At 51.0% G+C, this 12757-nt stretch overlaps 1 protein-coding gene across 2 annotated transcripts in view; it reads left to right on the top strand.

The window, feature by feature from the left end:
• The window catches only part of DNAH17 (dynein axonemal heavy chain 17), a 14992541-nt gene extending 14984814 nt beyond the window's left edge, over positions 1-7727 (top strand). For both annotated transcript variants that reach the window (XM_085617470.1, XM_085617471.1), the window contains one exon: positions 7281-7727. In XM_085617470.1, the coding sequence (XP_085473596.1) occupies positions 7281-7528 (248 nt within the window). In that variant the 3' untranslated portion in view covers positions 7529-7727. The remainder of the gene's footprint in view (positions 1-7280) is intronic.
• The last annotated feature ends 5030 nt before the right edge of the window (positions 7728-12757 follow it).

A 12757-nucleotide genomic window follows, 5' to 3' on the forward strand; every position in this document is an offset into this window, starting at 1 on the left:
AGGCCCATCAAACGTCAGTGGCGGCAGGATCCGCCATCACCTCCCCCACTGGCGCACCATCACGTCTTACAGGTGGGTTTTGCAGGTAGTCCGAAGGAGCTACTCCCTCCCCTTTGAGGCTACCCCTCCAGCCATGCTACCACAGTACCACTGTATGTCGCAGGATCACCGGGGCCTTCTACAACAGGAAGTCCCGGCTCTCTTGGCCTAGCACTAACCAAACTAAAACCCTACCAAAGGAAGCCCAACTGACTGTCTACTTCCAAAATTACAGAAGTGCTAAAAGAAATAGAAGCAACAAGCGGTAGGCACAGCGTAGGAGGCAGCACTAACCCAACTGTGGCATTAAGAGGCAGAGGGATGTAAAAAGGCTATAGTTAAATCTAAGAAGCTATGGTGCCAAAGCTGAGCACAGGCAAACAGTAACAGAGCAGCAAACCAAGAAATAAATAGTTCCCCAAAGAACATACAAAAAAAACAAAGTGGAATGAGACAGTACTTGGTCCCTGCGGCCTGAGAGGAACAAAAGAGAAGAAAGAGGGACAAAGAGGAAGGACTAACTACTAGGCAGCATGGATTTTTCATGGACACTGACAGAAAAATGAAAAGCAAAGGCAAGCAATGGGTGGAGTTGGAACGCCACAGAGCAATTACAAAAGGTAGCTAAGTGACAGTGCAAGCGCGGTCTACACTTGACCTATAAGTTTGGCAGTGTCCATACAAAAAGAGACATTTCCTTACAATATTAATTCATAAATCTGAAAGAAACACGTTAGTTAGATTCCTCACCTTAGAATATCCCCAGGCGTCAGGCTGGATCCGGAAAGATTTTTGTAGCAATACCCCTTGCGCGTCGCTAGGCGTCGTCTGCGGCTCCGCGTCCGTCGTTGTCGTCATGCACCGGAATGACGTTGGAGTACTTAGACGCCAGCCTCGCGCGGTTCTTCTTTTTTCCGCGCCAGACGCCACCGATCCGGGAAGAGCTTACCCCTTAGTCACTTTTTGACTAAACTTTTTGACTCTTTTTGGTCTTCTGTCGACTCGACTCTGGTGCCGGTAGGATACCTGGGTTTAAAGCCTGTGACTCCTGTCATCGACTGATGTCGGTGACGGACCACCATCGCCGGTGCCTTTACTGCCTGGGGGCCGACCACGACGCGGAGTCGTGCCTCGATTGTCAGGCCTTGACCTCGAAAGCTAGGCGGGAGCGGTCCCGTAAGCTTCTCGAGCTTCGCCACTCGGCTCCGCGCCGCTCACGGTCCCGGTCTAGGAGGAGGTCCAAGGACCGGACGCGGAGCCGCAGTCACCATCATCGCTCGTCGGGCTCGAAGTCTTCGGGTAAGTCGAAGCGATCAAAGAAGTCCAAGAGGCGACACCGCTCTTCGGACTCCCCTCGCCGGTCGTGCGACTCGGCCGAGGGCAGGGTGGTCCCACCCCCGCGGCTCCGTTGGAGCCGCAGGAGCCGCGTCCGTCCCCATACCCGCCGGTCCCTGAGACTGACGTGACTCCTGCGGAGGTCAGTGCCTTCCTCTCGGCCATGAGGAGCCTGGCTCCGCCGTCGACGCCTGTCGGCGCGCCTTAGGGCCCCGCAGGCTCGACTGGGCAACCTCGCGTGCCTGCAGCTCCGGCGACGACTCCGGTCCCGACGCCGCAAATCCCCGAGGGATCCAGGCCTGGATCTCTGCCGGCGCCGGTCGACCTCACGACGCCTCCTCTGCCGGCGCCGACACCGGTTCCACCTCCGGCGCCGTCCCCGGACGGCGCCGTTCCCCAGTTTAGCCCCGGTCCGGGCCCGACGCCGCATCCGGCGCCGATGGATGAGCATTTCATCTACCGCCCGGCTCCGATTATTCCTCCTGTTTATCAGGACTCGGATGACGGGGGCGACTGGGAGGGGTCTGAGGACCCTATGGCCGGACAGGCCCAACTTTCACAGGACTGGGCAGACAAACTGGGGGATGCCAGTGGTCTGGACACCTCCCCGGACGCTGGTTTCATCTCTCCTCTGACTGTGGCCTCGGAGGAAGGTGCAGCTTTCTCAGTGGTGCTGCGCAAGGCGGCCGAAGCCCTTGGGCTGGAGTTGCCTGCTGTGGCCATGAGGACTAACGTCCTCACAGAGGTGCTTCTACCGACAGCAAGCTCCACAGAGCCTCTGCTGCAGTTCAATGAGGCCCTCATAGACGTTCTGCAGGGCACTTGGTCCAAGCCCTCCACAGTTCCTCCTGTGGATCGGAACGTGGCCCAGCGCCACCGCCCTGCTCCGGGCGACCCCAGTTTTCTGTTCCAACACCCCACCCCCGAGAGTCTGGTTATCCAGGCCTCGACTTCCCAATCCTCCTTCCCGTCCGCTCCTCCGGATCGGGAATCCAAGAGGTTGGAACAGTTCGGTAAGAAGCTGTTCTCTTCCCTGAGTTTGGGGCTGCGATCTTTGAATACCGCTTGCCTCTTGGACCGTTAATCCCACTCTCGGTGGGATACGGTGGAGGACGTGCTAGTACTCCCCTGTGCCCGGTGGAGGCCCGGACACGACTCACCCAGGCGCTTGCTGACGGGCGAGATGCAGCACGGCATGCCATACGGTGTGGACTAGACACCACGGACTCGCTGGGTAGGGCGATTTCCACCACGGTGGCGCTCCGGCGCCACACCGGGCTGCGGTCCACGTCTTTCTCGGGGGATGTCCAGAGTTCTCTCATGGATATGCCCTTTGATGGCACTCGCCTTTTTGGTGAGAAGGCGGATAGTGCGCTGGCTCGCTTCAAGGACTCCCGGGCTACGGCCAAGTCCTTGGGTCTCTCGGCCCCACGGCCGCAAACTTCCGCCTTTCGTGGCCAAGGAAGGGGCGCCTCCTCACGTCCGCCTAGCCACCGGCCGCAGCACCAACCTGCACGTGGTTGCGGACGTTGATTCAGCTAAAGCGGAACTGGAGGACAACGTGCCGGTCAGTCCACATCCACCCCCGCAGCATCCGCCTCAAAGCCCTCCTAGTCCGAGCTTTCAGGCCCATTCCACGCCAGTGGGCAGCAGAGTTCGCCATCACTTCGGACAGGTGGGTGCTGCAAATCGTCCGAAGGGGCTACTCCCTCCCCTTCGAGACGACTCCTCCAGCCATGCCACCACAGTACCACTGTATGTCGGAGGATCACTTGAATCTTCTGCGGATGGAAGTTACTGCCCTCTTGGCCAAAGAGGCCGTCGAGCGCATTCCTGGTCCCGAAGTAGGTCGTGGTTGCTACTCCCACTACTTTCTGGTTCCCAAGAAGGGCAAAGGGGGCCTACGCCCTATCTTGGACCTCAGGAGCGTCAACGCCTTCCTCCGGAAGGAACGGTTCAAGATGCTCACTTTAGCTCAGGTTCTGGCTGCCCTCGACCCTGGACGGTAGCGTTGGACTTGCAGGACGCCTATTTTCACATTCCCGTCCTGCCGGCGTTACCTGCGGTTCACGGTGGGTCAGGAGCACTTTCAGTTCACCGTGCTCCCCTTCGGCCTCACCAGTGCCTCTCGGGTGTTCACGAAAGTGATGGCGGTGGTCGCAGCTCATCTGCGAAGATCCGGGGTTCCAGTCTTCCCCTATCTCGACGACTGGCTGTTGAAGGAGGGCCCGCCCCAGCAAGTCGTCTCCCACCTCCAGACTACGGCCGACCTGCATTCGCTGGGGTTCTCCATCAATGTGCTGAAGTCGCACCTGAGTCCCTCCCAGAAGCTCCTCTTTATCGGAGCGGTTCTAGATTTGGCGCAGTTCCGGGCCTATCCTCCGGAACAGCGGGTCCGGGATATTCAGGCCCTGATTCCCATCTTTCGGCCTCTATCCTGGGTTACAGTCAGGTTGGCTTCTGGGACTGATGGCATCCTGTTGGTGTGTTACGCCAGGTGGCGAATGCAGGCTCTGCAGTGGGACCTGAAGTTTCAGTGGGTTCAGCATCGAGGCAACCTGTCCGACCATGTCTCGATCTCGGAGGGCACTGCAAAACAGTTGCAGCGGTGGCTCACGGACCGCGATTGAGTCAGAGGCAGATGCCTCTCCCTACCCCAACCGGAGCACGTAGTAGTGACGGATGCGTCCCTCCTGGGATAGGGGGGCCATATGGGAGAGGCGGAGATCAGAGGACTCTGGTCTCCGGCGGAGACTCACCTCCATATCAACCTTTTGGAGCTGAGAGCGATCCGGCTTGCACTGAAAGCCTTCCTTCCCTCTGTCCGGGGAAGTGTCGTGCAGGTGTTCACGGACAACACCACCGCCATGTGGTATTGCAACAAACAAGGCGGGGTGGGGTCATGGACCCTTTGTCAGGAGGCTCTGCGCCTCTGGACATGGCTGGAACACCAGGTCATCATCCTGGTGGTTCAACATCTGGCGGGTTCTCTGAACGCCAGAGCTGACGAACTCAGCCGCCGGTGCATGTTGGATCACGAATGGCGTCTGAACTCGGACGTGGGGCAAGGTCTCTTTCTGCAGTGGGGAGAGCCTTGGTTAGATCTATTCGCCACCGAAGAGAACGCGCAATGTCAGCAGTTCTGCGCGTTGGAATTTCCAAGGCGGCACTCGCTCGGAGACGCTTTTCGTCACGAGTGGAGTTGCGGTCTGTTGTACACCTTTCCGCCTATACCTCCTCTGCCCAGAGTGCTGAAGAAGATCAGGCACGACCGGGCCCAAGTCATCTTAGTGGCTCCGGATTGGGCACGAAGGTACTGGTATCCCGAGCTACTCAGTATGTTAACCGATCCTCCGATACGACTGCCTCTTCAGGAGGACCTTCTGCCACAGCAGCAGGGGACGGTCCTCCACCCGAACCTGTCCAGCCTCCACCTCCATGCGTGGAGATTGAGCGGCGACAGTTCATGCCATTTGACTTGCCTCCTGAAGTCTGTGATGTCATTCTGGCAGCCAGGTGTCCCTCCACAAAAACGGTGTACGCCTGCAGGTGGAACAAATTTGTGGCATGGTGCACAGCAAAGGCTGTGGATCCCCTTTCCGCCCCTCTTTCTGAGGTTCTCCTCTTTCTTCTTTCTTTGGCCCAGCAGGGCTCTGCTCTGAGCACCTTGAAAGGCTATCTTTCTGCAATCTCTGCTTTCTTACGGCTTCCTGATCAGCCTTCTCTTTTCAAGTCCCTTGTTGTTTCACGTTTTCTCAAAGGCATTACTCACATGTTCCCTCCTGTCCCCTTCGTAATGCCTCAGAGGGATTTCAATCTTGTCTTGACCTTTCTGATGTGCGCTCCTTTTGAGCCTCTTCACAATTGTCCCCTTGGTCTTCTGACTCTTAAGACTGCTTTCCTGGTAGCTAACACCTCGGCTGAGTGAGCTCCAGGCTCGGTCATCTAAGCCTGCTTTTCTTTCTGTTCATCCGGACAAGGTTGTCCTACGGACTCGTCCTTCCTTTCTTCCGAAAGTGGTGACCCCCTTTCACATCGGGCAATCTGTCACATTGCCCACCTTCTTTCCGCCTCCGCATCCTTCGAAAGAGGAAGAGAGGCTCCACCGTCTGGACCCAAAACTTGCGCTGTCCTTTTATTTGGACCACACCAAACAGTTCCGGGTGGACGACCAACTTTTTGTTGGATACGTAGGTGCTAAGAAGGGGAGGGCTGTACACAAACGGACCGTCTCCCGGTGGGTCGTTTTGTGTATAAAGGTTTGTTACTCCTTGGCAAAAAAGACCCTCCTGTTGGGCTGAGAGCCCATTCCACCCGGGCCACAGCGGCGACTGCTGCCCTGGGACGGGGAGTTCCCTTGCAGGACATCTGTCAGGCGGCGACCTGGTCCTCACTGCACACGTTTGCCAAGCACTATTACCTGGACAGCCAAGTCCGGAGAGATGGCTTCTATGGCCGTTCTGTTCTCCAGGACTTTCTGGTATGATCTTGGTTCGCAGACCCACCACCGGGGTTGGTATTGCTGGGGTATCTATTCTAAGGTGAGGAATCTAACGAACGTGTTTCTTTCAGATGAACAAGTTACTTACCTTCGGTAACAATGTATCTGTAAGAAACATTAGTTAGTTAGATTCCTCACCGACCCACCCATCCTCCCCGTTCTGCGAACCGACATCTAGGGTTAAGGCCATCCTGTTCAGGGCCCTAGACTTTTTGGCACCAGTGTCGGTCTCTTGCATGGCTCTGCGTTCCTGGCGTGGAAAGCTATGTACAAGAACTGACGTCAGCGCGCGAGGGCGACGTCTAAGTACTCCGACGACGTGATTCCGGCGCACGACACCAACGACGGACGCGGAGCCGCAGACGTCTAGCGACGCGCAAGGGGTATTGCTACAAAAATCTTTCCGGATCCAGCCTGACGCCTGGGGATATTCTAAGGTGAGAAATCTAACTAACTAATGTTTCTTACAGATACATCGTTAACGAAGTTAAGTAACTTGTTCTTCACACTAAATAGAAGCAGTTGGTTCACTCTTCAGAAGATTACTTCATGGCTCTCCTAAAATGCCAATATGGCATGCTATTTTATGTTCTACACGCAAGTTAAGGTTTCTTTAAAACGTATTCTTTTATTTCTGTGTGCGTTTGAAGGAATTTAACTGCACATGAAATTAGGGAGCATACCTATGCTGCCAGGCCCCACCCATGCCTAGCAGAGCTAAAAAACAAAACATCAGTGTGTGTAATAAAGGATGTTCAGGAACTTTACCTATTTCTCCTGCCTAAAGAAGTTTGTGCAACTTGGAAATCGTGGTGCTTGCCTCTTTAATTGTCTGTTTTCACAAAGGGATAATCATGGCAGCACCTCACAACGCACATATGATTTATAGGCACTCCATATTGAACATTTTATTTTTCTCATGTTTCACATAAGAAAATATTTTTCGATTATGGAAAATGTAATGTGTTTTGAGTGAGAACTGATTATTGCTCATCGTGGTTGAATACTATACTAGAGGTCATGAATCACATGCACCGACTAATTAAAATGATGTGGGCTGTGCAGTTGGCGAATGAGTTGCTTTGTATACGCTATTACTATGGATGCTTTGGGTAGGTCTAGTGGGGAATAGCAGGAGTGGCACAAAGAGTGATGGAAGTGCATTAGCTTAGCAGATATAGAAAGGTGTCCATGTCAGAGTTTAAAACGATATTGGGCATGGAGCATGTAGGTAGCTAGCACACAGTATTTATTGCACAGTTGTAATCATTAGAATTGTCTTCATCTTCCCCAATCCTTAAACATTTGAGCTCGCAACCTCTGCTTTCCTCATCACCTTTGCCTGTGACTTGCAACTGGGTCTACAATACGTTGTCTATGATATTGTTCTCTATCTCCGTGGCAGGTGCTCGTTGGGACATACAAAGCTCAGGCATTGCTGAAGCCCGTCTGAAGGAGTTGATGCCGCCGATGCCTGTGCTCTTCATCAAAGCCATACCAGTGGATCGGCAAGAGACCAAGAACATATACGAGTGCCCAGTGTATAAAACGCGGATACGCGGCCCCACATTTGTCTGGACCTTTAACCTAAAAACAAAAGAAAAACCATCAAGATGGATTCTTGCAGGGGTGGCTTTACTCCTGCAGATGTAATGTACTTCAGGTCTACAGCAACTGCGCCCTGCGGAATAGGGAATGTACATCCGTTTACTTTCAAACCAACCAGATATATGCATAAAAGCAGAAAAAGTTTAAGTATTGGTTATACAGTAACATCCATTCATATTCATGTTTATCCTTTGTCAGGTTAATGTTTGCAAGTTTTTAAATAAAAACAATTTCTTACTCGGATTGTGTAGTTCTAATTTGCGATAGTTGTTTCTTTCATAGAGTCATATGATATTTTGGCCACCCTCTGACTTTGTATACTACTGACATTTGTACGAATTAGCACCAGCAAACTGTTCTTTCTATTAAAAAATAAATAACTTCATACAAGTTGGTGACCAGATTTATCAAGGTACTGCGTCACCCTTGCACCACGCAAGTCAAATTTATCAAGCCACGTAAGGCCACCTTGCGTGGCACTGCATGGTTTGATAAATCTGGAGTAACGCAAGCCGGTGCAAATCACTGCCTTGTGTTACTCAGCCCAAGAGATGTGTTCAATGGGTGGCGTATGGGTGTTCCCACGCATCCACCTATGGGTTTTGGCACAATCCCAGTTTTACCATTAGTGGTAGACCTGGGAATGTGTCAAAAATGCCACGCTTCCACAGGTGAGGCATAACGAGGAGAAATATCTCTATTTCTCCTCGTTTTTCCCTATTTCTACATGTGCGACATTCTGCAGCACACACACACACACAGAGGAAAATGCCTTGGAGGATTGTTTTTGTGCAGAAAGGTGTCTCACAAAAACAATCCTGCCTATACTGCAGGCCCCCTTGCACCATGATGCAAGGGGTGACTGAGTTGGCGCTAGGCAGACAAAAATATGTCAGTATTAGGAATGCGCCCTATAGTGTTAAATACGGTACATTTCTGCCCTTTCCCTTAGAGCAGCAAGGAGGCCTGCTGCATTGCGCTGTGTGCAAAAATGATAAATATGGGTCTTACTGTGGAGTTGTCGTGAATAGACCAACTTCATACAAGTTTAGTTTGGAAGCGTGGAGTGGTTGTGAATAAATAGGGCATCATTTCCTGTTGATAAGCCTTTCATTGAGAGTGCAATTCCTTGTAGGTGCCATCATTTTCACGAAATTGTCTATTAAACAAGCCTTGGCGAAGCCAATAGATCTAATCTTGGGAAGCTGTTGTGTATTTTCTATGTGTTTTTTATTGTAAGAATATGCCAGAAAAAAAGGATGCCTAAACGTGGTTCCTATATGTTTCCCAAAAGCAATTTTAAATAACCACTGCCTAAATTTGCAATGGTATTTCCTCATTATTATGAAACCCCAAATTTAAGAACAACAGACTGGCGATACTAGAAAGAAAAAATAGTACAATTTGCCATTTGGTTGAACGGTGATACAGCAAGAGGACATCATGACACTCTTTCAACAATGGTAATAAATAGCATAATATATCCTGCACCGGGGGTGTGTGTGTGTCAAGTTAAATGGGAGGATGAGGGGAGACAGCCACACTGCCCATAGGCGGTGAGGACTAACAGGACATAGGGGGAGAGCCGTCTCCAAAGAAAAGTAGGCGTTAAGGAATCGGAAGTGGGATTTAAGGGGGGGGCACATACTAGAAGAGACAGGCTAAACAAAAAGATTTTTCACATAAAAGGGCTTCCAACTGATCAGATTCATCAGCTTGGTGACTGCTGTTAGACCTGGTACCATTGGCGTGAGTCTCGGTTCCATCTTTTACTGATTGCCTTCTCCGTTTTTGCTGGTTTAGATGCTTTGGGCACTGTGCCACTACTATTCAGTGCCACAGTGCAAGTGCTCTCTATGTTAAAGTGATGTATTGATTAGGGACTCCATGATTGGCTTATTTGATTTACTTGTCAGACCTTAGTATAGTGCACCATGTGTGCCCAGGGCCTGTAAATCAAATGCTGCTGGTGGGCTTGCAGCACTGATTGTGCCACCCACAGAAGCAGCCAGTAAAGTGTGTCTCTTGCCTGCCATTGCAGAACCTGTGTGCAGTTTAGTACTGCCATGTTGACTTGGTAAGTGCACCCACTTACCAGTCCCTAAACCTTCCCTTTTCTACCTATAGAAACCCCTAAGGTAGGCCCAAGGGCAGGGTGCATTGTATGTAAAAGGTAGGACATGCCCTGATGTGTGTGGCAAGTCCTGATAGTGAATTACAGCCATTTTCGTTTTTTCACTATTGCAAGGCTACCTGACCCCATAGGCCAGAATGGGCAGTTTGATTATACCACCTTATAATCCTAACTGACCCATGGAACATGGTATAAATTCGAGTTTAGTATGCCTGAACTCAGAATGATAAAATACATCTTTTGGTGAAGTTGGTTTTAACATTGTGTTTGAAAATACCACTTTTAGAAAGTAGGTATTTTCTTACCTAACCATCCAGACTGCCTCAGCTAGCTTGTGTTTTGTATGTCTGGTTTGTGAGTGACAGAGGCTGGGGAGACTCCATGAGACAGGGCGAGTCAGCACAGGGCTGAATAGACCTATCTGCATGTAGAGTGGTGGGAGGAGTAGCACCTGAGTCTGAACAGGGCTGTGCCTGCCTTCCACAAAGCTGGCTCCACCTCCTGTGGTGTGTCTGAGGACCCTGGCCCACACTGACAAAGGAAGAAGGTATACACTGGCAGAAGGCACCCAGAACTGGTTTGAACTAGGTACAGGAACCTCTGCCTTCAGAGGACAAAGGATTTTGCAGTATAAATATTGGGGCCCAGGACTTTAGATCACTTCTGGAACAACAAGACAAACCTTTGCCAAGGAGAAGAACCAAGAAAGCTGCAGGAGTTTGGACTGCCCCCCTGCCAGTGTGCTGTGTTGCTGGGTTGTCCTGCAGTGGTGTCTTCATTGCCAAGGAAAGGAGAAGGAACTTTTAAAGAACTTTCATCATCTTGCAGAATATTTCTTCAAGGGCTTGAACTTGTGCTTGCCTCCTGCTGAAGTCTCAGGGACAAAAGACTTCACCACCAGCTCCCCTCTGAATTTCCTTGCTGGGAATTCTCTCTGCAGAAGCCTGCATGTCGCTGGGAGCTGGAAGCACGATTTAACGAGACGAAGCGTGTCGCAGTCGCAGCTTTTGCCGTCGCATCGCCGGAGAAGTGTGTCGCTGCCACATCATCAGAGAAGCGTGCCTTCGTCACAGCTGTTTACCGACGCATCACCGGAGAAGCGTGTCGCCACCACGAGGGTCGTCGTTACCTCACCGGAGAAGCGTGTCGCAGGGCCTGTCACATCTCATCACACCAGATTGTCGCATCGCATCGAGGCGCCATCTTGCCACATCGTAACCGGAATCAACGCATCACCTCCTCTCCGGTAAGGAACAAGACGCATCCCCTACTCTGCGCAAGCATTGAGGAGCGATGCATCACCTCCACCGAAGCATCACCCTCTCAGTGAACCTTTTGTTTGTTTTGAATTACTTATCATCAACCTGAACTAAGTTACTTCTACCCTCTTTTGAGTACAGTATTGTGGATTATTGTTGTTTATGGTCTTGTGTTAAGTCTATATAAAGAATAGTTATTTTTATAAAACTTGTGGTGTCCATCTGTAGTGTTTTCACTGTATTACTGTATATGTTCACAAACGCTTAACACACTGCCTCTGAGATAAGCCTGCCTGCTCTTGCCAAGCTACCAAGGAGGTGAGCAGGGGTTATCCAGGCGTGTAATCCCCTTTCCCTGACTTAGAAGCAAGAGTCCCTATTTGGTCAAAGGTACCTACCTCTGCCAACTAGAGATCCCCAGCTCTAACAACTGCCATTCTAGTTAGAAAGTTAGTCAGGATGGTTTTTCAACAACAACAAAAAAAAAAAGAATATAACGGTATAGATGCTTCCTAATAGGCATCTGTTCTTTGTTTCAATAATCATCAGAGGAAATGAGATTTTTCCTGCTGTAATAAAAAATACTATTGGCTTTCAGCCAATGGCACCAGCCATGAAACGGACGCTCCGACACCAGTCCCATTCTGATACCTGACGGCATGGAGCCAAAGCCACGTTGATTGATGCCGAAGCCCACACCAACAGGACCCCTGCATCATAGATCTGAGACTGAGCCCTATTCTGAAGGGCTAGGCCTTGGGGAGGAATAGGAGCGGTCACTGGACCCTTTAGAATATCAGCAGGAACAGGATATGGGCTGGTGTGAGGAACTGGGTGATGCCAGCGGATTGGACACGTCTCAAGATACCGGCATGCTTTCTCCACCTACCGTGGCTATGGAGCAGGGAGCTACATATGCAATGGTAGCGCCAAGGGTAGCTGAGGTCCTTGACCTTCAGTTGCCCTCAGTGGCAGTCAAGACTAACATCTTGCCGGAGGAGCTCCAACAGTGAGTATCCTCCTCTGAACCCTACTCCCATTTAACAAAGCCATCATTAATGTCCTTTTGGGGACCTGGTTCAAACCCAGCACAGGGGCTCCTGTAAATAGGACGACTGCTCGCCGCCACCACCATATGACATGGGACCTAAATTTCCTCACCCCACTCTGGCGATCCAAGACTCCAACTCCCATGGCAAGTTACCTGCCGCTCCCCCGGACAGGAAATCAAAGAGGCGGGATAGCTTGGGAAGGAAAATGTTTTCTTCTGCCAGCCTTGCATTGCAGTCAGTGAACACTGCAAGCTATTATTGGGCCCCTGTAGGAAGGTAGTTTGCCTGGTGTCAGTGTGTTTTTAACTTAGTCTGGTGGGATCCTGCTAATCAGGACCCCAGTAACTGTTCTTTCCCCTCTAAATTGACATGGTAAGTACTTTGGTACCTCCACAATTTGCTACTGGTGTGCTCATGTAAGTCCCTAGTATATGGTAGTAAGGTACACAGGGCATAGGTACATCAGGGGTCTCCTCATGGGCTGCAGCATGTATTTTGCCACCCATGGGAGTCCACTTAAAACTGTGACTACAGGCCTGCCATTGTTGTGAGAGGTGCAAGCATCAACTCTCAAAGACTGCAGATATAAGTTTCCTTATATCTGAGATTACCGCACCTATACCTATAAGTCACCCCTATGACAGGCTCTTCAGTTCTGAGGGCAGGGTGCTTGGTTATAAGAGTGATGGTGCCCCTGCATGAGCAGGACACCCCTACAAACCCCCGAGATGATTCTCTAAGCTTTGTAAGAGCGATCAGTCATTTTTAGACATATAGTGGTCATCAGTCATTACAAGATGTCCGACTATATAGTGGCTGCACCAAACCC

This window comes from Triturus cristatus, chromosome 7 (genome assembly GCF_964204655.1).
Source record: "Triturus cristatus chromosome 7, aTriCri1.1, whole genome shotgun sequence".
Taxonomy (NCBI): domain Eukaryota; kingdom Metazoa; phylum Chordata; class Amphibia; order Caudata; family Salamandridae; genus Triturus; species Triturus cristatus.